Here is a 25284-nt window from a genome sequence, read left to right as displayed (position 1 = left end):
TAACAAATTAGACAACAAAGTAGGAATGAATTAAGACTATATACTGTACATATGGACGAGCGATGTCAGAGCGGAACGGACTAAGATACAGTAGAATAGTATAGAAAAACAGTATATACATATGAGCTGAGTAGTGCAAGATATGTAAGCATTATTAAGTGAATGAGATACCGTAGAATAGTATAGAAAACAGTATATATAATATACTATAATATAGGTATATATAACAGTATATATATGGGGCAGCAGATAGCCTAGCTGTTAGAGCGTTGGACTAGTAACCGAAAGATTGCAAGATCGAATCCCGAGCCGACGTTCTGCCCCTGAACAAGGCAGTTAACCCACTGTTCGTAGGTTGTCATTGAAAATAATAATTTGTTCTCAACTGACTTGCACAGTTAAATAAAGGGTAAAAAAAAATATTATAATAAAAAAATACACGAGATGAGTAATGCCAGATGTAAACATTAAGTGACTAAGATAGTATAGAATACAGTATATACATATGAGATGAGTAATGCCAGATATGTAAACATTATTAAAGTGATTAGTGTCCCATTCCTTAGTGTCGAGTGATTCCTATTCTACGCCTATTGGCAGCAGCCTCTAAAGTGTTAATGATGGCTGTTTAACAGTCTGATGGCTTTGACATAGAAGCTGTTTTTCAGTCTCTCGGTCCCAGCTTTGATGCACCGAAGGGACAGCAGTGGAGAAGGCGTACACATCACAGACAAACTGAAATGGTACACCCACACAGACAGTGTTGTGAAGAAGGCGCAACAGCGCCTCTTCAACCTCAGGAGGCTGAAAAAATGTGGCTTGTCACCCAAAACCCTGACAAACTTTTACAGATCGAGAGCATCCTGTTGGGCTGTATCACAGCCTGGTACGGCAACTGCACCGCCCTCAACCGCAAGGCTCTCCAGAGGGTGGTGCAGTCTGCACAACGCATCACCGGGGGCAAACTACCTGCCCTCCATGACACCTACAGCACCCGATGTCACAGGAAGGCCAAATTTTGGGGGCAGAAAACAGTGAAACCTTGGACTCAACTATGCACGAAAACACAGGAACTGGGGTTCCGAAAAATGGCAGCAGGTGCTCTGGACTGATGAGTCAAAATTTGAAATATTTGCTTGTAGCAGAAGTTAGTTTGTTCACCGAAGGCCTGGAGAACGGTACACGAATGAGTGTCTGCAGGCACTGTGAAGCATGGTGGAAGTTCTTTGCAAGTTTGGGGCTGTATTTCTGCAAATAGAGCAGGGGATTTGGTCAGAATTAATGGTCTCCCCAATGCTGAGAAGTACAGGCAGATACTTATCCATCGTGCAATACCATCAGGGAGGCATCTGATTGGCCCCAAATGTATTCTGCAGCATGACAATGACCCCAAACATACAATGAAAGTCATTAAGAACTATCTTCAGCATAAAGAAGAACAAGGAGTCCTGGAAGTGATGGTACGGCCCCCACAGAGCCCTGATCTCAACCTCATCGAGTCTGTCTGGGATTACATGAAGAGAGAGAAGCATCTGAGGCTGCCTAAATCCACAGAAGAACTGTGGTTAGTTCTCCGAGATGTTTGGGCCAACCTACTTGCCGAGTTCCTTCAAAAAATGTGTGCAAGTGTACCTAGAAGAATTAATGCTGCTTTGAAGGCAAAGGGTGGTGACACCAAATATTGATTTGATGTAGATTTTTCTTCTGTTTACTCACTTTGCATTTTATTAATTGATAAATACAAACTATTAACATGTCTATTTTTGAAAGAATTCTTCCTTTACAGCATTTTTTCACACCTGCCTAAAACTTTTGCACAATACTGTACGTCTCGTGTCTGAGCCGTTGAATTGCGACTCCACTTTATCTCTCTTTATAGTGACATTTAGCTAGTTTGCGGAGTGAATAACTACACTGTTTATATTCTGCCATATTACCAGTCGCCTTGCCATTCTTAAATGCGGTGGTTCGCGCTTTCAGTTTTGCACAAATGCTACTATCTATCCACAGTTTCTGGTTAGGGTAGGTTTTAATAGTTACAGTGGGTACTACATCTCCTATACACTTCCTTATGAACTCAGTCACCGTATCCATGTATGCGTCTAGATTATTTTTGCACGCTACCCAGAACATATCTCAGTCCATGTGATCAAAACAATCCTGAAGCGTGGATTCCGATTGGTCAGACCAGCGTTGAATAGTACGAAGCATGGGCACTTCCTGTTTGAGTTTCTGCCTATAGGACGGGAGGAGCAAGATGAAATTGTGGTCAGATTTGCCGAAAGGAGGGCGGGGGAGGGCCTTGTAAGCATCCCGGAAGTTTGAATAGCAATGGTCGAGAGTCTTAGTAGCGCGAGTAAGACAGTCAATATGTTGATAGAATTTCGGCAGCCTAGTCCTCAGATTTGCTTTGTTAAAATCCCCAGCTACAATAAATGCAGCCTCAGGATGTGTGGTTTCAAGTTTGAATAAAGTCCAGTGAAGTTCTTTGAGGGCCGTCGAGGTTTCGGGTTGAGGTTGGATGTAAATGGCCGTGGCGATGACGGAGGAGAATTGATTGAGCTGCAGACAGACTCACACCTGATCATTACAATGCACATTATAGGCCACCTCCAATCTGACATTTAAATATTTTCCCTCATGACTTGTCAAATTGAAATGCCCAATGCTTTCTGGTCTCATCTTCAGTTGCATATAGTCATAGGTCAGTTGCATTTGGTTTCTTCCAGTTGCTGTTCTGCTCCTCCTGGCACAATGGCCTTCTGCATTATGTAACTTTCCCCTTTGGCTATTGCCATTAAATTCTGAATGTTGTGTTTTTCATATTCACCCTCTTCAATCCTTGGCAAGAAAAACATCAGAAAAATGTAAAGAGTAGGCCTATAGTATATTCCTCTGTATTAACAATGAAGGCACAATAAAGAAACTATTAAGTTTCTCAACAGCACAGACACATTCACATTCTCCTTGTCTAGCAGCCGAAGGCACTTGTGCAAGTCTCTGCACCTTCCCCAACTTTGTCACAGCTAGTTGAATTGCTCTTGGTGAGTTCAATATTTTTTTTATTATTTCATCGCAAATCCACATGAACAGAGAGCAGGTATGATGGGATGGCAAAATACAATATTCTACCCAATAAGCATCAGTGAGCGTGATGGGGCAACTAAGTGTTTAGTTTTCTGAACACAAGAAAAATATGATTCAGATTGTTCCTGTATCAAAGGACATCTACAAAGTGCAGTCTAACGAATCTGATTGACATACTGTGAATGTAAAAACATAGATGGTCAGACGGTCAGACAGAGCTGGGCAATGATCATGTAGCCTATGCCTGTGAATCATTAGAGTTCATAAGATTACTTCTCATTTCAATAAACTGGCAACCACATCAGGTGTATGGCATTTGTATACTTTAGCTTGTGTAGAAGTTCACTGACATTTGGCTTTAGTTCCACCTCTGAAGTTTCCCTTTACCCATTTAAAGGCAGAAGTATAAACCCTCTGGGGACCTGCCTCCACTAATCCTGTTTGCCTGATTACACAAAAGTAAAGCACTTTGTGCAGACTGCTCATTAGGCCAGAAGTAAACATCACATCCTTTTCTCTCCATTTTCTCTTCAGCAATTTGCATTTTCAACAGTTTTTGTTTCCTCAGTAAATGGAAAATAAACAAGTTCCATAATAGAAATACAGTTTTTCATAATCGAGGGCAGGTTATAAATCCAATAGGTTAATGGTATTTGGTTTAAAAATCATAGGATAAAATCCCTTGGATTCTACACAATTTGCCATAGGCGGAGAGATAAAAGCTAATTTCCTGCAATTCCACACATTTTTCCATGGCTTATGCCATGTTCTTATTGTATCTGAGTGACTCAAACGTGGGGGCCCCATGCCATGCGATTTGGAGAATTTTAGATAGTCAGGGACAGTCTAGTTTTTATTTTGGTGATTGTTACTTCTCAAAGCTGATCTTATTTAAAAATATATAGCTCCAATATCTTTATATCTGGTTTTAGTTGTTTAGGTTGACCTTTCCAGAGAGAATGATTTATTTCAGCTTTTATTTCTTTCATCACATTCCCAGTGGGTCAGAAGTTTACATACACTCAATTAGTATTTGGTAGCATTGCCTTTAAAGGATAATTATGAACGTGGTTTCATTTGGAAATGTGTAACATTATTTGTACATGCTCAGGTTGACTTTTACATGGAATCGGTCATCTACTTGAATGTAGTTACTAGTAATGTAACTTGGGAAATTTATTCATTACTGTGATTCAACATCAACTAGGCTTGGGCAGTATTGTCACGCTGGTATAAAGGATTTGGAGGAAGGGGCAGGAATAAACAATAGGGATTTTTAATAAACACAAAACAAACACATATACAAAAACACTGGGCTGTACCCAAACAAAAGAGCGAGGGTAAACCTCGTTGAACGACACGGGACGATACCCGTAATACACAATATATAAAGCACGCAGCATAACAGCTGCACCAACGCATAGATACTCACACCACCAACGGACATGGGAACAATAACCGACAAAGACAGAGGGAACATATATAACATACTAATCAGGGGAAATGGGAACCAGGTACCATTCTTCCACTGCAAATCTACCATTCCAGTGTTTTACTTGCTATATTGTATTTACTTCGCCACCATGGCCTTTTTTTGCCTTTACCTCCCTTATCTCACCTCATTTGCTCACATTGTATATAGACTTATTTTTTCTACTGTATTATTGACCATATGTTTGTTTTACTCCATGTGTAACTCTGTGTTGTTGTGTGTCGAACTGCTTTGTTTTATCTTGGCCAGGTCGCAATTGTAAATGAGAACTTGTTCTCAACTTGCCTACCTGGTTAAATAAAGGTTAAATAAAAATATATATATTTTTTAAAAAGGTGTGTGTAATCAGACAAGACAGTCTGGGGTTGATGATAATGAATCCCGTTCAGTGAAGCCTAGAACGCCGGTGACGTAGACCTCCGGAACTGGTGAACAGAATGAGCAGCAGTACCGGGGAGATCCGTGACAAGTATACCGTATATACCCGTATACCGGAATATTTGGAAAAAGCCACAGGATGGTTTTTTAATACCGCCAAAACTATTTATTAAAAGTTTTTCAATAAATTTGAATATTTGTTGATAATTTTTAAGTTAACACCTGCAGTCAACTTGTGCAATACGTTAGGATATAAAGAAAATTGCGTTCTTCATATCACCTGTCACATTATTTTACATTATGAAATTTCCGTAGTCCCCCAGTACAGTTGAGCCAGTCACGTGTTTGTTTATAAATAGCACAACGGGAGACAGTGGGAGCTGGTGAATCCATAGCCTTCTTTATCTATCGGCGAGTGTCTGTTGTGCAGCGCACATGAGGTGATGAAGTCACACTTGTATGCAATTCACTACTAAATGTTTGCCATCAGATATCTTATAATTACGTTCTGCCAGAAGTCAAAGACCTCTGGAAGAGCTCATTTTTTCCCTGTGCTTCCTACTAGTGTTTTTTGTTCTCCCTCATTATTCTGCTACACATGCTGCTCTTCCTTCAGAAAAAGCATTCATCACAACTTTGTTTATTTGCACAATTTATAACTTTATGAGCTGGATTTGACTGTCTTTGCAATTAGGTTGTTCGTTTTCGCTCGTTAGCACTTAGCTAACAGCGTCATTGTGATTTTGCTATTAGTTTGTGCTAATTGTGTTAGCATTCTGGTAATACAGGCCCAATAGGCTTTTCTTGCGTTTTTAGCAAATCCTTGTGTGCTATGCCTGTAATACCGTAAATGCCTGGATATGAGAAGGACGGTATGATAATATTCAAATCTGGATACTGCCTAAGCCTAACATCAACTACTATCAAGTACAGTACCTCATTGTGTTAAAAAATGTAAATGAAAGGTGTTGAATGTGATGTTGATGAAATGTACAGAAGTAGTTACCTCAGACAGATAGCAGGACAGGCCTCATACAGGGGATTGGTTAGTCCAACAGACAGCCCAACGATTAGTGCAATGACAACGAGCAGGATCAATAGAAAAAAGCCAAAGATGAAGAGTTTCTGCCAAGGACAGAAACAAAGTGGTTAGATTAGGTTTATAGTGCCCCAAAACACTACACTGATTTTAGTGAAACCAATATTCTGTCAATGCCTGTGGATTTGGGACATGGAGACATTTTGACATTAATTTTAGACATTAGATATTAGTGATGGGGGAAATAAATCGATAGTTACATATTAGGATATTATTACGTGTATATAGTGAGCAATAAAATCATAGTATTGAATCACAAATATCATATCGGCACCTAAGTATCGCAATAATATCGTCATATCGTGAGGTCCTTGGCAATTCCCAGCCCTAGTAAATATGGCATGTAGACATTCTGTCTGGCATTTTGTTACAAACGATGAGGAAAAATGTGAGGAGTCAGGCGCAGAGAGCAAAGATATGGGGAAAAACCACTCTTTAATGTCCAACCAGAAGAACAACTGGTAACGTCAAAACATTGGCGTAAAATCCAACTCGAATACAGTACACACTGGAAAAATAAATCTAGACAGTGGAAAACCCCAATAAAACGAACAACCTCATACAAAAACAGAAAGACAAGTCCGCACAAACAGAAGCGGGCTAAACGAACTTAAATAGCACCACCCTAACAACCAAACAATGAACAGATGAAAACAATTAGACAAAACCAAACGAAAAGGAAAAAGGGATCGGTGGCAGCTAGTAGACCGGCGACGACGACCGCCGAGCGCCACTCGAACAGGAAGGGGAGCCACCTTCGGTAATGCTCGTTACACATTTTAAATCTTATCAGTATATGATACTGAAATAATATTATTTTTCTGACTAAACCCATTCAGAGCTATTGCATTGGTTAAAAGAGTCTAACTTGAGCAGTATTATACAGTATTATTAATAGATGCACCATGTGACCTTCCGTTTGGGGAAAAGGAGACTTACCCTCTGGGATTTTTTCTAGTATCTCACAGCTTTTTTGGTCTCCTCTTTGGCACGGCCTATGTATTCATCTGCGTTGGAGACATTCTTCTCTATGTTGTTGACCATATCCCCCTTTTAGACAACACCACATGAGTTCCATATAGTTTTGACAAAAAACAGAACAAATAATATTCTGGACAGCTTTACAGTACTGCGCTACAATACCTGATTCTCCACCAACATGGCCATGTCCATGAACATGGCATGGAGCTCCCTGATGCTGGACTCCATGTGGATGATATCCTGGTGCCGTGACTCAATCTCATTCAAGGCCTGCCGCGTGATCTAAGAGTCCAAAATAATCTGAGGAAGGGGTTGGGAGACAGGACGACAGCCAATGAGACAGTATAATTAATTAAAATACATACATATGGGATGATTGGTGTCGCATTTACACAGAATTTTATTTGTTTTGGAATATGTTCAAACCTCCACCTGAGTTATCTTGGTATACTAGATAGTGTTGGTAGTTGTCTGATTTGTCCTATGAAAATAATGCATATGAGGAAGTAGCATCCGACAAAAGCTGGAGATTGAGGAGGAACTTACATCAGATGTAAAAATTAATACAACCAGGAAAGAAAATACTTTCACCGGGCAGGTGCTAAAGCATCAGCAGAAAACAAAAAACGTATTCTCTCTTTTCTATGGGGAGAAAAATCTCTGTAGTCATAACCACAGTGTTATGATCTAGGGCGGCTATTCCTCAGAGGGAATCAACCCTCACTGCCTAACATGATCAAACCCACAGTGGCTTACAAACAACCTGGGATCATGTAAGCCCTTCCACCCCAGTGAATATATATAACCTATGATCAACGATTACTCTACAGCACAGCCATGAGCCCGCCACTGGCCATGTGACCAGCTTTTCTATAGACAGGTGTAGAGGCAACACTAACACACTTCTCTTCCATCTGGAGTCTGCAGTAGTAGAGAGTCTCATTAGGAGTATCCTAAGGGACGGGAGAGGTTACATCTATTTTTGTCATCATCAATTATTCTCATTCAAGACAAATACTCCATATGAACAATACACGGGTTTCTGCCATGGTTTCTTTACAGCTAGTCTCCTTAGCATCTCAAGCCAAATCTTTGACTATCATCCTATATTTTATGTGGCCGTAGTCTGATTGGTCTAATGGCCTCATTATCCATACCATGACAATAGACAATTACATAGAGTGGAACCGGAATCGTATGATAGTTTGATTGGAATTGTGAACACTGTAGCCTATGTGTTATTATTTGTGGGAAAGAAAGCGGCTAGGTGTGGTCGGTTTCCTTTCCGTGTTCCTGTCTGCCCTGCTGCTGGCCCAGTTTGTGACTCACTTATCTCTAGCTGTCTCTGGATCTTTCAATTGCTTCTCTCCCTAAACGACACTTGAGTCTCGTTGTACTGAGTCATGACATCCACAAACATCCTGGAGAGCACTGTGTGCTGTGGGGTTAGAGAAAACATAAGGTAAGGAGAGGATAGAGGAAAGAGAGCTTCAACCACTGGCAACAGTAAAGCGGATAAAGGCTCAAACTTTTGAAAGGGTGAGATGTCAAACAGCCATGTCAAAATATGGTGGCAGATAGGGCTGGCCAAAATCTCATATCCCGATATACAGTTGAAGTCGGAAGTTTACATACACTTAGGTTGGAGTCATTAAAACTCGTTTTCAAACGCTTCACAAATTTCTTGTTAACAACTATAGTTTTGGCAAGACAGTTAGGACATCTACTTTGTGCATGACACAAGTAATTTTTCCAACAATTGTTTATTTCACTTATAATTCACTGTTTCACAATTCCAGTGGGTCAGAAGTTAACATACACTAAGTTGACTGTGCCTTTAAACAGCATGGAAAATTCCAGAAAATTATGTCATGGCTTTAGAAGCTTCTGATAGGCTAATTGACATCATTTGAGTGTACCTGGGGATGTATTTCAAGGCCTACCTTCAAACTCAGTGCCTCTTTGCTTGACATCATGGGAAAATCAAAAGAAATCAGCCAAGACCTCAGAAAAAATTGTAGACCCCCACAAGTCTGGTTCATCCTTGGGAGCAATTTCCAAATGCCTGAATGTACCACGTTCATCTGTACAAACAATAGTACGCAAGTATAAACACCATGGGACCACGCAGCCGTCATACCGCTCAGGAAGAAAATGCGTTCTGTCTCCTAGAGATGAGCATACTTTGGTGCGAAAAGTGCAAATCAATCCCAGAACCACAGCAAAGGACCTTGTGAAGATGCTGGAAGAAACAGGTACAAAAGTATCTATATCCACAGTAAAACGAGTCCTATATCGACATAACCTGAAAGGCCGCTCAGCAAGGAAGAAGCCACTGCTCAAAAAAAGCCATAAAAAAGCCTGACTACGGTTTGCAACTGCACATGGGGACAAAGATCGTACTTCTTGGAGAAATGTCCTCTGGTCTGATGAAACAAAAATAGAACTGTTTGGCCATAATGACCATCGTTATGTTTGGAGGAAAAAGGGTGAGGCTGGCAAGCCGAAGAACACCATCCCAACCGTGGAGCACGGGGGTGGCACCATCATGTTGTGGGGGTGCTTTTCTGCAGGAGGGACTGGTGCACTTCACAAAATAGATGGCATCATAAGGAAGGAAAATTATGTGGATATATTGAAGACATCAGGCAGGAAGTTAAAGCTAGGTCGCAAATGGGTATTCCAAATGGACATTGACCCCACGCATACTTCCAAAGATGTGGCAAAATGGCTTAAGGACAACAAAGTCAAGGTATTGGAGTGGCCATCACAAAGCCCTGACCTCAATCCCATAGAACATTTGTGGGCAGAACTGAAAAAGTGTGTGCGAGGAAGGAGGCCTTCAAACCTGACTCAGTTACACCAACTCTGTCAGGAGGAATGGGCCAAAATTCACCCAACTTATTGTGGTATGCTTGTGGAAGGCTTCACGAAACATTTGACCCATGTTAAACAATTTAAAGGCAATGCTACCAAATATTAATTGAGTGTATGTAAACTTCTGACCTACTGGGAATGTGATGAAAGAAATAAAAGCTGAAATAAATCATTCTCTCTACTATTATTCTGACATTTCACATTCTGAAAATAAAATCGTGATCCTAACTGACCTAAGACAGGGAATTTTTACTAGGATAAATGTCAGGAATTGTGAAAAACTGAGTTAAATGTATTTGGCTAAGGTGTATGTAAACTTCCGACTTCAACTGTAGGTCATTTCACTTCCAGATAACGATACATATCACGATATACACATTTTCTGTAAATTCAATGAATAAATAGTTTACATAAAATGACCACATGTAAAGGCCTATTTCTTATTACATGTTGAATTATACTAATCAAATAAAAGGTATTGGCATTTGGTACCTTGGGTCGAGTGTTAGCACCAACTCACGAAACCCCAGTTTCTCGGCCGTGTAAATTGTGGCCATGTCTTTGCAGATGTAAGTTGTTACGGCAGCTGTTATCTCCTTCCATCTTCATGATTCTTTGCCATATGGTGTACCGCGGGCAAAAGCCTCTTGCAACGTCTGAGTCGGGGTTTGTTTTGAGCACTCGACTGTACTTTTTTGGGTCTCATCCGTAGACTCTCTCCATACTGTTTCACATGATTCTTGCGTAGGTGGTAAAAGAGGTTAGTGGTGTTTGAGCCTGTTGTCAGGACCGGCCTGCGGCATATTCTGCAGAGGACGGTTTTCTGGTCCGTGTCAGACTTTTCATACCCAAACCACGTCCATGCGACCGAAGTAGCTCCTATTTTAGGTACGGTCTCTGTGCTCTGTGTCACGTTCACTCTTCTCCATGTTTGTTTGTGTTGCAAATTTCCTTCCGAACGCAAAGCAACATCCAATTGACAAAAAATATTGCCGTAAAGAGTGTGATTTGCGACACAACGAAATAAACAATAAAGCATAATATGAAACGATAGACGTTTTTCTATCTTTACACAATATATATCGACATATCGCCCAGCCCTAGTGGCAGACATGGTAAACTTATACAGGTATACAGGTACGTTAGCCTCCAAGAATCTCTCTGTCCTTAATCACAACCTTTAAGAATTCGCAAAAATGTGAAGAATGAGTCTCAGGAAGATTGTTTCCTGACCTGGGTTTTTTGAATACGGAAATCAACTGAGACCCTGTTAGAAACATCATCCTTGGGCAGGCTCTGCTCCATAGCTGCAGAGAACAGAAAGAACAGTGATTACAGTAGCTATAATAACACCTCAGATAAATCCCCCACATCTCCTTTTCTAAATCTAGCGAGCAGCATTTGGGATAGGCATTTGATCCTGTCATAATAATGACAAAATAACAACAAAAAATATTTTTTAAATGTACTGTACGTGGTGGTGGTGATAAAATTATATTTAAGCTTAACTCTCACAGAGTTGGCATTGCTTGTGATCTCATTGGTCAACCGGTCAAGTTCATCTTTCATCTCTTCAGGAAATATCAGCGACAGAAAATAAATGCATTATTGCACATTTGCAAAATTGTCCTGGAAAAATATTAGCATTAATCATATCACTTGGCAACGCTTCTATAACAATAATAACCTATTCTTCATATTTATATAGATAAGAAACACTACACCTACCACCCACTGGGCAGAAGAAAATTCCAACGACTGTTCCACATTGGTTCAACATAATTACATTGAAATGACGTGGAAACAATGTTGATTCAACCAGTGTGTGCCCATAGTAACCATTAGACAGCTTATCACTGAATTTGTGGGTAAACAAATATTTACTCCCTCTTGGGCCATTCCCAGTTAGTATTATTGTGTAGCAGATGGTTGATACTTTGTTACGCTGCTGGTAATACTGATACTGCTGTGTTGCATTATAGAGTCAACTGAGGGCCTTTGTCCATGCAGGCCTTGATTAGCTCCTCATGCCTATTCAGTCTCCACAGTGGATCAACTCTGAACAAGCACAGCGTAACTTGTCCAAGCCCTCAGTAAAATGGCCCTGCTGCTGCTAGAGAGGTCAGCCAAAGCCCACCCACAGACTGGTCTACGAAGGCTGGGCCATGGCATTGATTTCTATACAGGCTTCCAGACACCGAGCCATATATTTGTATTGAGTCATGCGTTTCTTCCTGAAGGAGGACAATGATGTTGGAGGAAGTAAGAACGTTTGTTTATTTTTGTTATTATGTCTTTAGAAGTCACCATGCAAATACGAAGGCCTATATTTAGTCATGTAAAATTTTTGAATTCAACACTTTAAATTGCATACTTTGTGGTATAGAGAAAATAAATGTTGAAAACAAATAGGAGAGAAGCAACAACATAGCTAGATCTCAAACCGCCTTCACTTTGGGAACGTGGCGGAATAGCCTAATAGACTTGATTTATTTACCCTTTTTTCTCCCCAGATTCGTGGTATCCAATTGGCCTCATCGCCGCAACTTCCGTACGGACTCGGGAGAGGCGAAGGTCGAGAGCCGTGCCTCCTCCGAAACACAGCCCAACCAAGCCGCACTGCTTCTTGACACAATTCCCACTTAACCTGGAAGCCAGCCGCACCAATGTGTCGGAGGAAACACCATACACCTGGCGACCGTGTCAGCATGCACTGCGCCCAGCCTGCCACAGGAATCACTAGGGCGCGATGGGACAAGGACATCCCTGCCGCCAAACCCTCCACTAACCTGGACAACGCTGGGCCAATTGTGCGCCCCCCATGGGTCTCCCGGTCACGGCCGGCTGCGACAGAGCCTGGACTCGAACCCAGAACCCCGCACACCACTGCGCCACTCAGGAGGCCTGTCTGACAGAGGGTTTTAATTGATGATCAACTTACTCTGATATGGATTGGGTATAGACAGGATCATGCTGTGCCTCTTCCTCACCTCATCCACTTCAGAAGATATCTTATCAATCTGCCCCCTAACCTCTTCCACCTGAGTCATGCACATACAGTATTTTCAGTCTTATTTCAATGCAGACACTTGCAATATTTTACAGTAATCATCTAGCTCATCTGAAAACAAACAGTACTGACTTGCCCTTCTGAAAAACCCGTTCATAAATCCATCTCTGTCAACTGTGACATCCTCCTCTGCTTGTGTTCTGCTCTGTCAAGACAAAAGTGTGAAGACACAGTCCATTGTTAGGGAGTAAAGGCTCTTGCACACTGCCCATAAATTTGAGGCTCAGTACTGTGTGAAAAGCAAATAAGTTGACAAGATATTGAAGACAATGATATTATAATGACATGGCATATTCTTAGCCTGGCTGACGCGACTCACGTCATGTCAACCAAGGTTGCATTCCCTAGACCCAGAGAATATAAAATACAAAAGAAGGCTACATTAATGCCTGATTAGATCAGTGACATCATATTAGTAGGCTACATGTACTTATTGCGGTTAATTCACCCAACCGGTCCTTCATTGCTATGTTCGACGCGTTTTTGACTGGCTAACGTTAGCTAAGTAATGCACTTCTCAACTCCATCGCATCTAGCTCTGGTACAAGTGGCTAGCTAACTTTGCTTGCTAGGTCTGAGTTCAACAAACATCCATTTCGATGGGGAAAGTTTATTCTCTTTCAATCATTAGCTAAGGAGACGTTGTCCAACTCCTCAAAACCAAACCTCAACCAAAATGCACCGTTAGTTTGCTAGCTATATATCTGGTTGTGGCAGACAACATAATTCGCATGATGCTCCTACAAGCTTGTCGGAATGGGATACGCCTCTCTGCCAGAGGAGGCTCGCACCCAGCACTACTCCTGTGACTGCAGTTGTTGTTCAAGTTATTAGCCACACAGTGGCGATGTTTAATAACATACTGTATCGTGTGCGGTTGTGAGCGGCCTCCTCTCGTGTTATCTCCTTTCCTTTTCCCGCCATGATTCACCTGGACGCAGGTGATTCCAAATCTACCGGCCACCAATTTCCAACATGTAAGAATAGTTTATTTTAGACTAGGTTGTGGTTGTAGTAATTATATTTCTATGTTCAGGCCATTAGTCTACAATAGACCCAAAGGATAAAGAACATGAAACAGGAGTCACAATTAGATGAAGGCTTCCTACAGCGATGGATTTGACTTCAGGTATGAGTACAGTAGATAGGCCTGTTAGTAAATTACCAGACTAATTCATGTCGATTTTCCTGAGAATATCGACTTTCAATTCACTCAATCCAATTTAGGTCTAAGGAATTCGATTGGGCTTCATACCTGCTTACATCAGTGCACCTGAATATGTGCCTTTTCTATTCCCTTCATAAAGATGACAGTCCAAATAAATAGCCTAAAATACAGTCAGCATCCATTCCTGTCCATCAGCATCACTGTCCTTTTTGTTCTGACAAGTCAAAAGGACACAGGTCTGTAATTTTGTAGATGAAATCTCTATTGGTTTTTATATGTTTTTTAAATATATTTTGGACAGTAGGCCTATGCGCACGCCATTACTCTAATTAGGCTACGCACTTGATATTTGCTATTTACGCACACTAGGCCCCACCTTGGGTTCCAATGCTCTAAAAAAATGACATCACGTTTTGTATTCCCACATCCAATCGAACAGCCCGGAGAATTCCTCCACTCAGTGCAAACCTAGTATAGACAGACAGCAGAGCGCATCAAGCAACAAGTACCCAAACCCGTCGCTGAAATAGTGCAATATTTCTTATTTCTGTATTGAGAGACATGGATTACCAACTTTTGGGGAAATTTTGAATCGACACGCACTTTATAATTATGATGTCACCGCTTAGTTTTATTGCAGTTTTACAAAATGTTAAGTTTTGGGAGAACGTTTTCTTTATTGGAGACATGGACTAATAAATACCCAGAGAAGAAGATAGCTTTTTTTTTCAGCATCTTGGAATAATGATTTATGCTTTCTGGATCGATCGTTCATTGGGGATTTAAACAACAATAATCATTATATATATGTATATATATATATAATCTATTTGTAGTTGTAATCAAGCCATGGAACTATTATTCGAAATTCTGTTTGTAACTACTTTTGTCACTTTGATTCGGGTAATTTAAACAGTTATTTTTTTAATGTCCTTCACCATTATGTGTAGGAAGACTACTGCAATGTTGCAATGTTGAGTTTATTTGATTTATTTACAGGTTAATGGTGAAGTAAAGCCAAAGCCATCCAAGCATCCAGGTAAATCAAATTATACTTCATGTTAAATGTGGATTCCCTTAGCTTGATGTTTTATATTGTGTCTGAAATTAACCTACAGCATATGATGAGTATTATTGGTAATTTAGCTAAATATATATAATGTTGGGATGATTAATTATTGGTTATGGTTTACCATAAGTGTAACTTATGGTAATAGTGGTTTATTAAGCAATACAAAATGTGTTTATTGAATGAGATACCCAAACATCAACACTTGAGCTGTATCGTTTATCTTTTTAATCCTAAAAGACACACTGAGCAATGCCAGGAACATAACTAATTGAAATAGCATGATTAGGGAGAAGTCCCAGCTTTGTTTACCCATGAACTCTCCGTCCAGGCCTGCAGGTCTTGGCCACGGCCTCACACTATTGGCCGCTGGATTCGGTGGACGGGATCCATGGACTGTGGGACCAGATTGGAAACAGACCAGGTCATGTTAATGGAAGTGATATAAGTATGTGCATAGACCTATACTTAGGAACAGAATACCCCGTCTTTTATATTCTTTATCTGCATGGTCTACAGCTGTTATTCACTCCTACTTTCAATTCACCTTTTTGTCCGTCTTGCAGCCACCAAGTCCTTGCTTTAAAAGGTGCAGCTCTGTGCAGTGCTCAAATTTGATTGCAATCAAATTTGCAAAAACAAATGAACAAAGTAGAGAGTCAAGACAATAAGTCTGAAGGCTACCTTACACCCCTGTTAATGTACATCAAAGCACTGTGGTGTTATAATAAACAAAATGGGATACAAAGCTTATCCTTCACCCCCAGGTATATTTGATGCAGACTTTCCAGATTAATGCTAAAACTATTGAATGAACTGTCTTGTTTGCTAAACTGATTTCCAAAAACCTTACTGTATTATTTTAACTATGGAAGCACCAATAACATTCTTAAATGGGGCAATAATTGTGAAGCATCAGGTCTAGAACAGTTTTAGAATATTTCCACACAAAATGTGCTTTGATCCTAAAAAAAGGGGGAATGATTGATCTGTTCCTTCTTGAGCACTGTTTACTGAGCCCAACATCACACTTAATCTCATCCCTGCTCACGCACCACATCCCTCACAATGCCTAGTGTCTGTGTTTGACTCTCACTGGTCTGGTGTGTCCTCTGGTTGTTTTGTGTTATTCATGTGTATGTATGTGAATCACCTTTTTCTCCCTTGTCTGTTTGTTTTCTATGTTTCATCCAGCTCTCCAAATCCACAAGCACACTGTGCTCCCTTCCTCCCATAACTCTTCCTCTGTGTATACCAATGACTCTGCCTACACTAACATTTCTGCAACAGTAGGTGAGGAAAATCACTGCTCACTGAAATTAATTTGTGTGTATAGTCAGTCACCCTGTTCTGTTGGTGTTACTGTAGTGCTATCTATCATGTTAAGGTTTTTCAGAGCCATTGTTTTGTACATTGTGTACCAGCTCACCCAATAGTTGCCATGAGTGTGTCACACACTGTTACCTGAAGGTGTTGAATTTGTCTGTGTGTGTGTGTGTGTGTAAGACGGTGTGTGTAGTCAGGGAGAGACAGTTGTTTTCTTCACTGGAAAAAGAGCAGAGACTGCAGTGTGTAAATTGTGATTAGACAAGCTTTGAGTATGGAGGTTATCAGATCTGTTTCTCGAGTGCTGTAAAGATGAGCTTGATTTTTGAACCTCAATACACCAGGACGATTTCATTTTGTCTGCTGACATGATTTAAGGCAGGAGAACATCCAAGATAAATCCTTGGGTCGTAGCTGGCTACCATTCTTAAAATGGTAGATCGTTATGCAGTGGAAACACACAATATTTGGTGCAGTTCAGAGAATCCGTTCATAAATCGATGATACTGATTTGCCTAAAAGCCTACTTCAGAGACAAATGTGCCTCTTTTTCGCATCAGGCAAAATAATGTTGTTATTTCATCCTCCTGTAGACATAGTTGAAGGGATGGTCAACAAGGGCATCTATCTGAATGGAGATAATGGCGGCACCTTTCTCCACTTTGGGAACTACCAGAACTCCTGCATTAGTGACCCAACTCTGTGTGGTCCTGAGGGTGAGTTCTGCCTCACTCGATCTCATCTTCCCAACATTCTACACAGTGGATGTGTAATATTTTCACAAATCATAAGTGACTATCTAATGGGGTAACTCACAAAATTCGAATTTATGGCATTTAATGTAGATCTAAATGTATTATAATTAGCATGATTTGTGGTCTGAAACTATTTCCCCTATTTTTAAATCTTTAATAAATCTATGTTCATGTTTTTCAGGAATAACATTTTCCTTCTTTTGGAAGAACCAGGAGGCAGAGTCACGTTTTGCAATAGCCTCTGGAGGGAAAGTCATCTCCAATGGCTTCTCTGTCTATGCCAATGCCTACGCTGGATACGTAGAGTTCTACACACGAGGCAACTCGAAGAGGTGGAGGGCTAACATCAATATACCAGGTATTTAAAGGGATACTTTGGGATTTTGGCAACGAGGCCCTTTATCTACATACACAGAGTCAGATTAACTCATGGATTCCATTTTTATGTCTACGTGCAGTTGTTAGCTTTCTTTAGCACCTCCAGTCATTGCGCTAATGCTAGCAGATACCCATAGACTTCCATTGTGCTAACGCTTGTTAGCATTGGCTCACAAAACTACCTCTAACTACCTTCATACTGGACACAGAAACATAAAAATGGTATCCACAAATTCATCTGACTCTGGGTAAGTAGATAAACGGCTTCACTGCCAGAATCACAAAGTATCCCTTTAAAAAAAGGAAAACCATTAAGGTGAAAAAGTTGGTCAAATTCATTATGATTCTTAACAATAATAAAACCTTTTTTATATAAACCTGTTCTGGGAGGAATAATGAAAAAAAATATATATTTTGGGGGATTTTTATACATATTCTTATATGAATGCATGAGGAAAGTATTGTGGTTTTCAATAATGTTTTCATTTTTAACCATAAATGTAAATGTTTTGGTTGATTGTATGTAGATGGAGCTACAATCATCAGCAGATACTGTTGGTCCCAGAGAGATTTTATGGATTCAATAATGGATTCAATAATGGACTCAATTAATTCTTTATCTAAAACTATAAATGTGTTACTTTTTACTGGCAAGCCTGTTTCCATATTGTTGTATAACTACAGTAAATACTGAACAGCATTCTAAATACTGCATATGTACACTATATATACAAAAGTATGTCGACATCCCTTCAAATGAGTGGATTCGGAGGTTTCAGCCACACCCTTTGCTGACAGGTGTATAAAATTGAGCACACAGCCATGCAATCTTTATAGATAAACATTGGCAGTAGAATGGCCTTACTGAGTGACTTTAAACGTGGCACCGTCATAGGATGCCACCTTTCCAACAAGTCAGATCTTCACATTTCTGCCATGCTAGAGCTGCCCCGGTCAACTGTAAATGCTGTTATTGTGAAGTAGAAACGTCTAAGAGCAACAACGGCTCAGCCGCGAAGAGGTAGGCCACACAAGCTCACAGAAGGGAACCGTCGAGTGCTGAAGTGTGTAGTGCGTAAAATCGTCTGTCCTCGGTTGCACTCACTACCGAGTTCCAAACTGCCTCTGGATGCAACGTCAGCACAAGAACTGTTCTTTGGGAGCTTCATGAAATGGGTTTCCATGGCCGTACAGCCGCACACAGGCCTAAGATCACCATGTGCAATGCCAAGCGTTGGCTGGAGTGGTGTAAGGCTCGCCGCCATTGGACTCTGGAGCAGCGGAAACGCGTTCTCTGGAGGAATGAATCACACTTCACCATTTGTTACGTTACAGCCTTATTATAAAATAGATTCATTCGTTTTTTTCCCTCATCAATCTACACACAATACCCCATAATGCCAAAGCAAAAACGGGTTTTTAGACATTTTTGTAAATATCACATTGACATAAGTATTCAGACGATTTACTCAGTACTTTATTGAAGCACTTTGGCAGCGATTACAGACTCAAGTCTTCTTGGGTATAACCCTACAAGCTTGGCACACCTGTGTTTGGGAAGTTTCTAACAGTCTTCTCTGCAGATCTTCTCAAGCTCTGTCAGGTTGGATGGGGAGCGTTTTCAGGTCTCTCCAGAGATGTTAGATTGGGTTCAAGCCCGGGCTCTGGCTGGGCCACACAAGAACATTCAGAGACTTGTCCCGAAGCCACTTCTGCTTTGTCTTGGCTGTGTTTTGAGAGAATCTTATTTCTCATGGTCTGAGAGTCCTTCAGGTGCCTTTTGGCAAACTCCAAGCAGGCTGTCATGTGCCTTTGACTGAGGAGTAGCTTCTGTCTGGCCACTCTACCATAAAGGCCTGATTAATGGAGTGCTGCAGAGGTGGTTGTCCTTCTGGTAGTTTCTAGGAAGAGTCTTGGTGGTTCCAAACTTCTGACATTTAAGAATGATGGAGGCCACTGTGTTCTTTGGGACCTTCAATGCTGCAGACATTTTTTGGTACCCTTCCCCAGATCTGTGCCTCGACATAATCCTGTCTCGGAGCTCTACGGACAATTCTTTCGACCTCATGGCTGTTATTGTTTTTGCTCTGACATGCACTGTCAACTGTGGGACCTTATATAGACAGGTGTGTGCCTTTCCAAACCATGTCCAATCGATTGAATTTACCACAGGTGGACTACAGTCAAGCTGTGGAAACATCTCAAGGATGATCAATGGAAACAGGATGCACCTGAGCTCAATTTCAAATCTCATAGCAAAGGGTCTGAATACTTATGTAAATAAAGTATTTCTGGTTTTCATTTTTAATACATTTGCAAACATTTCAAAAAATTCTGCTTTTGCTTTGTCATTATGGGGTATTGTGTGTAGATTGATGAGGAAAATGTGTTATTTAATCCATTTTAGAATAAGACTGTAACGTAACAAAATGTGGAAAAAGGGAAGGGGTCTGAATACTTTCCGAATGCGCTGTATTTCAAACTTACAGGTCCAAGTGGACTCTAAATTAAGTCATTGAAATAACATAAACATTCTACATGGGCAAAACTATTTCTCCATCCCTTACAATCTCAGATCTGCTATTTCTGGAGGAAAACATATCATGTCGCTCTGTGCACTGCAGGTTCTTTGAATAAGAAAGAAACATTTACCAGTCATTGTTTTTTAGAAGATTTTTTTTTCACATTCTCAAATGTCTTCCGTCGTCTTGTTTTTGTTACAATTAATTAAGGTTATATATATGAGGCGTCAGGACTTCATGTGTACTTTTGATTTATTTGATTATTACTTACAGAATATCAAACATCTGGTTCTTATAATTTGACATGACGATATGTCACCATTTCACCATGCAGCTGTTTAGCCTTTGGCTCATAACAGATCTATGACTGAACCAGCTCTTATGACACCTGTACCAGTACCAGGAGACATGACTGGTTCAGTAGACCTTGTCACAATGTGTCCCAGCCTAACCTGCAACAGAAACATTTCTAGCTAAAATAGCGGGAGAGACTAAAAGGAAAGAGAGATTGAAAGCGTGAATGGGGAAGTTGTTGGTTTGTGTTTAAGCCAATCCCTATAGGATAGCTGTGTTTTAACACTCTGAACCAGCCTCTGCTGGTGCAAGTGTTCACAGTGAATGTATTGTCTTTTGGGATTCTCTTTATTGTCCGTTTACCTCAGAAGAACTGGAGATGTTATTTCATCTTTGGAGAAGTCTATTGGAAACATTTGAAGGAATAGAATGGAGATGCTGACTGAATGGTTGGAGTGGAACATGGGGACATATTGGGTGGATATAGTGGAAAAGCACAATTGTAATATGTGTGACATACTGTAGGCTATAATACCCACATACAAAGAGTAGATCAATACTTTAGGTGAAGGGAAGGTGAAGTCCTAATTATGATTTCTCCTCTCTCTTCCCTTTCAGGGCCCTTCTGGACCCACATTCTGTTCACTTGGACCCTGACGGACGGTCTCAACATCTACATCAACGGGACGTTCAACACCAGCGACCCCACTGGCAACGTGTCCATGAACTATGGGGACCCTTACCCTGACCTGGTCATTGGGACAGGAAATGAGCAGTCCTATGGACACTACGTGACAGGGGCCTTTGATGAGTTTGTCATCTGGGAGAGGGCCCTGTCACCAGAGGAGATCCTCATGTACTACAAAGCTGCCATAGGTAATGTCAGATGTCACCGTCAGTCTGGAATGTTCCACTCTTTTTTCCGTGATGTGAAATGTTCACTATCTTCACACTTTCCCCTTGACTTATGTGAGGAGATTGGGGTTAAAAAGTTATTTGCATCTTGGTCATTGCCATTGACATTCCATGCACAGTACTGACGCATGGAATACACAACAAGACATTAAACCGTACAAATCCTCCTCATCTTAAAATCATCTCACACACCATAAAAGTTTGGTTTCAGATTCGAGGACTCAACTGACGTTAAACTGAGTGACCGAAGTTTTTTAAAACCATAATGACCTTTTTCATTGCTGCTTTGATTTATCTTGTGTGGTCTAGAATTATTCTGAAACTCAAAAGAAATGGACAATGTCCTCTGTATGGTCCGAGAAATGTTATTCAGAGCATGGTGAAATGTGTATAAGATAGTAAAAATGGATGAATCACTTGTCATGCTTATGGAAAATAGGAATAATTTGGGTCTGGACACCCATTCCCTGGGTTTTTGTCTAATGATTAGACCCCATTGTGGAGGACTCAGGTGGTCACGTTGCATGAAGGCATAGCCTTCATTTTCTCAGACATAACAGACATGAACAAGAAGGTTGTTATGGTTATGGAAAGTGTTTTAATATGTTATACCTGCAGATAATGAATGGGACTAAAGAAGAGCATACTGTTGGAAGGGATGTTCCTAATGTAAAACCATATATGGTCATTTATTGTTGCTAAGTGCACTAATTGATGTGTTATTTACAGACAGCATGATGTCATGACTTCCTTCTAACATCTCTTTGGCTTGTACAGTACCTCAGTGATGTATCTGGCGGTTGATTATCTAAAGAGCAGGTACAATAGCACAGCACTTCTTTTCATCTATCCCCGGCTGGGGGAAGGTCCACCATCAGCAGACACGTACCAAGGAATCAGGAATCTCTGTGGCCTGAACAATTCCAGCACTTCTCTAAGCGTTCTATTTGGCATCTAGCTAGTGTTGCTATTGATGACAGGTGGAAGAGCACTGCTAATGGGACTCTTGTATTTCTCCAACTAGGTGATACTTTGACTTACCCTACCACAACAAGCGTTCCTAAAGAAGTCTCCTCTACGATGCAAACACTGGTGAGTTCTCAACTTCTCAACACAATGGGGTCTAGTCATTAGCATTTTGCTACATCCGCAATAACATCTGCTAAACATGTGTATGTGACCAGTACGATTTGACTTGATTTGAAATTTGGTGATTTAAACAGATTGACCTCTTACCATGGGAAAGTGGATATTTTAAACCCTTTTCAGGGTTTTACTACTAGAACAGACACACAGCAACCTCGCAGGAAATGAGGTAGAAGGCTGGTGGTTGAACTGCAATAAACACAAACAATTAATTTCTTATGGAACCATTTTTTTCCCTTTAAGACTGAGGAATTGGAAAAGGGGATATTGAGAACACAAGTGAATAGACCTCTCCTGTCTATTAAATGGCAGTTGTGGGCGTAGAGTGAAGAAAGTAGAGACAGCTGTTCAACACAGCACAAAATGGGTCCCTGTAGGGCATGACGCTGGAAAAAGACCAGCAGTCTTTTACAGCAGACTTCTATCCAGAAAGAGTTCTTACTAAAGGTAATGGTCACAAAATGTGTTCCTGTGTATATTGGTCCCATTCTGGTCTTTGGAGAGTTTCTGTGGAGGGTAATGCCTGGTGTTTTGTCCCTCAGGGAGTCGCAGATGTGTCCTATTCTATCATCACCAAGCTGAGTGAGGAGATCCACAGCTCCCAGGACCCCGTGCCCATGTTAGGCTTCCTGGAGTCTCTGCCATTCAGCCTGCCCAACAAGACCATCCCCCACGACACTGCCGACAACTTCACACAGGTACAGGAACACAAGGATATATACATGCAAGTGCGCACGAAGGCACACACACGAACACACACACACCAAAGTAGGATGTAATAGTTTGTTTCAGATCACAGACATGATGTGTTGTTGTGTCCCGCCCAGGCTTTTCTGAAGAGTGTGGAGGAGGTGTTGTCTTCTGAAGTGGCCAGGGAAGATGAGGTAAGTACGTTTCAAGTTTTTAATGTCACGTGCATAAGTACAGTGAAATGTCTTTCTTGGAGCTCTAAACCCAACATTGCACTAATCAATATCAATGTAGTAGTAAAAATAACATAAGGTAGAACAAGAACACATTAGAAATAAAAAATATGAAATATATCGAGTTCATGATATCTCTGTGAAGTCACTGTGTGGGTTTACAGCAAACTAGCTATATGATAGTAAACTGTGAATATGATCACATTCATTCAGGCTCAAGTTCAGCGCTCTCACACGTGACATCACAGGAATTCCTGAACAGAGAGACATTTGTCGTTACGAGTTTGTCGTTACAATGTTCTATACACACTGAACAGGCGTGCTTGTTTTCATATGAGCAAGCTGAACCAGACGTTCTTAGTGCATGACAACTTTGGACTTGGACGTGGAGAGCACCATCAAAAGGAAGTCAGATGGCATTTACAGTAATACAGTGAATATCGTCCCAGCTGATAAGACTCTTAACCCATGCTACTATTTGGTTTTATGGTCTATCAGTGACAGTTTACCAACTCTCAAAATACAGTAGATACAATAAGTTGCCAGTGTGTCTCTATAAGTGTGACCGTTTGGAGCAGGAGTCCAGCCCAGTGGTCAGTGGGCTGATTGAGACAGTGGACAACGTGATGGTCCAGATGGTGTCCAGCCTGGATTCCAGCCCCAGCCCCCAATCTCTCATCTCACTGGGAGGAAAGTCCTTTGTAGCAGGTCAGTACCATGACGACGCAACTCTCTCCTGACTGTACTGTATGACCCACAAACTGTGGTATCTTACTGTAAAAAGAACAAGTTAGGGTTGAGAGTTACTGTACTAAGAAGGAAGTTCAAGTAGAGTTTTGAACTAACTGTCTCCATACGGTATGTTTCCCTCAGAAGATAGAGATCTGATCAAGCTTAGATAACCATGGTCCTTTCCATGCAACTCATTTCCCCCTGGTAGGGGTTAGTTTGGCATGATATTTTGTTTTCCTGTGGACAAGCCTGCGTCGTCTCTCTCCCAGGGGCTCAGTCAAATCTTTGATCCGCCCATGAATCATCACCACCAGCAGATAACACTGTGCTTTTGGCTCCCTGTCAGAACCCCTCCAGGCCTGGTGTTGGAGTTAGTTAACCACTCACAGTGCTCCCTCGCTCTCTGTTTCCAACCCCCGACCCCAATAGATTACTCTCTGATGAAGATTCCACAGAACTACAATCTTCCTCATTACCGCTTCCCCATGCAAGGAAAGAACTACATCTCAGTGCCCGGCGAGGCGTTCACCATGCAGTGTGAGTGTCCTACATCCCATTTCACTCTTGTTCTAAAAACATACAATACATTGAAATACTCACTCTCTCACAGCAATTCATATTTTGTGTGTGTATTACACTGCTCGAATGTAACATATGCTCATCTTTCTTTTGTGTCTGGCTCTTACTCCTCCTCAGCACATAGTTTCATTGGCTTGAATGTGAATAAATACTGGCCATTTTTTCTGTAAGGTCTTGCTATTGGGCAGAAGTTTATTATGATGATAGGTTTAAAGACCTTTAACATAGCAATGGTATTGTGTGAGAGAGCCACCGTGAAACTGCTTGTGAGACTTTAAAGTACAGGATTACAGCCACAGTACTGTATGTCTTCTATGCAGAGAGGCAATGTATCACTGACTATTTTAGACACACCGGAGACAGACAGAGAGGGATGCTTTTCATCCACTTTACTCTCCATTCAAAAGAAACCCCTCCACTCACAGTGAACTAATTGATTTACTTAGCCCATTCTTAGCGGCGCTGTGAATGCTGGTTTGGCAGTAATTACGGC

General features: G+C 41.0%; 1 protein-coding gene and 1 pseudogene across 2 annotated transcripts in view; one reads left to right on the top strand and one right to left on the bottom strand.

Annotated features, from left to right (window-relative positions):
* Positions 1 to 5959: 5959 nt before the first annotated feature.
* LOC129825898 (syntaxin-2-like) lies at positions 5960 to 13711 on the bottom strand (annotated as a pseudogene).
* Positions 13712 to 14626: 915 nt separating this feature from the next.
* The window catches only part of LOC129826221 (adhesion G-protein coupled receptor D1-like), a 51120-nt gene continuing 40462 nt past the window's right edge, over positions 14627 to 25284 (top strand). Inside the window, exons 1-12 of one of the 2 annotated variants that reach the window (XM_055886706.1) lie at positions 14627 to 15055; positions 15152 to 15191; positions 15553 to 15669; positions 16416 to 16514; positions 17141 to 17263; positions 17484 to 17660; positions 21115 to 21372; positions 22436 to 22503; positions 23100 to 23255; positions 23385 to 23441; positions 24059 to 24188; positions 24642 to 24749. In XM_055886706.1, the coding sequence (XP_055742681.1) occupies positions 15002 to 15055; positions 15152 to 15191; positions 15553 to 15669; positions 16416 to 16514; positions 17141 to 17263; positions 17484 to 17660; positions 21115 to 21372; positions 22436 to 22503; positions 23100 to 23255; positions 23385 to 23441; positions 24059 to 24188; positions 24642 to 24749 (1387 nt within the window). In that variant the 5' untranslated portion in view covers positions 14627 to 15001. The remainder of the gene's footprint in view (positions 15056 to 15151; positions 15192 to 15552; positions 15670 to 16415; positions 16515 to 17140; positions 17264 to 17483; positions 17661 to 21114; positions 21373 to 22435; positions 22504 to 23099; positions 23256 to 23384; positions 23442 to 24058; positions 24189 to 24641; positions 24750 to 25284) is intronic. The other variant, XM_055886707.1, reaches the window with a different exon arrangement.

The sequence above is a fragment of the Salvelinus fontinalis genome, chromosome 28 (genome assembly GCF_029448725.1).
Source record: "Salvelinus fontinalis isolate EN_2023a chromosome 28, ASM2944872v1, whole genome shotgun sequence".
NCBI lineage: Eukaryota > Metazoa > Chordata > Actinopteri > Salmoniformes > Salmonidae > Salvelinus > Salvelinus fontinalis.
Note: the sequence above shows the minus strand (reverse complement) of the source record. Positions and strands in the feature narration are given on the sequence as shown.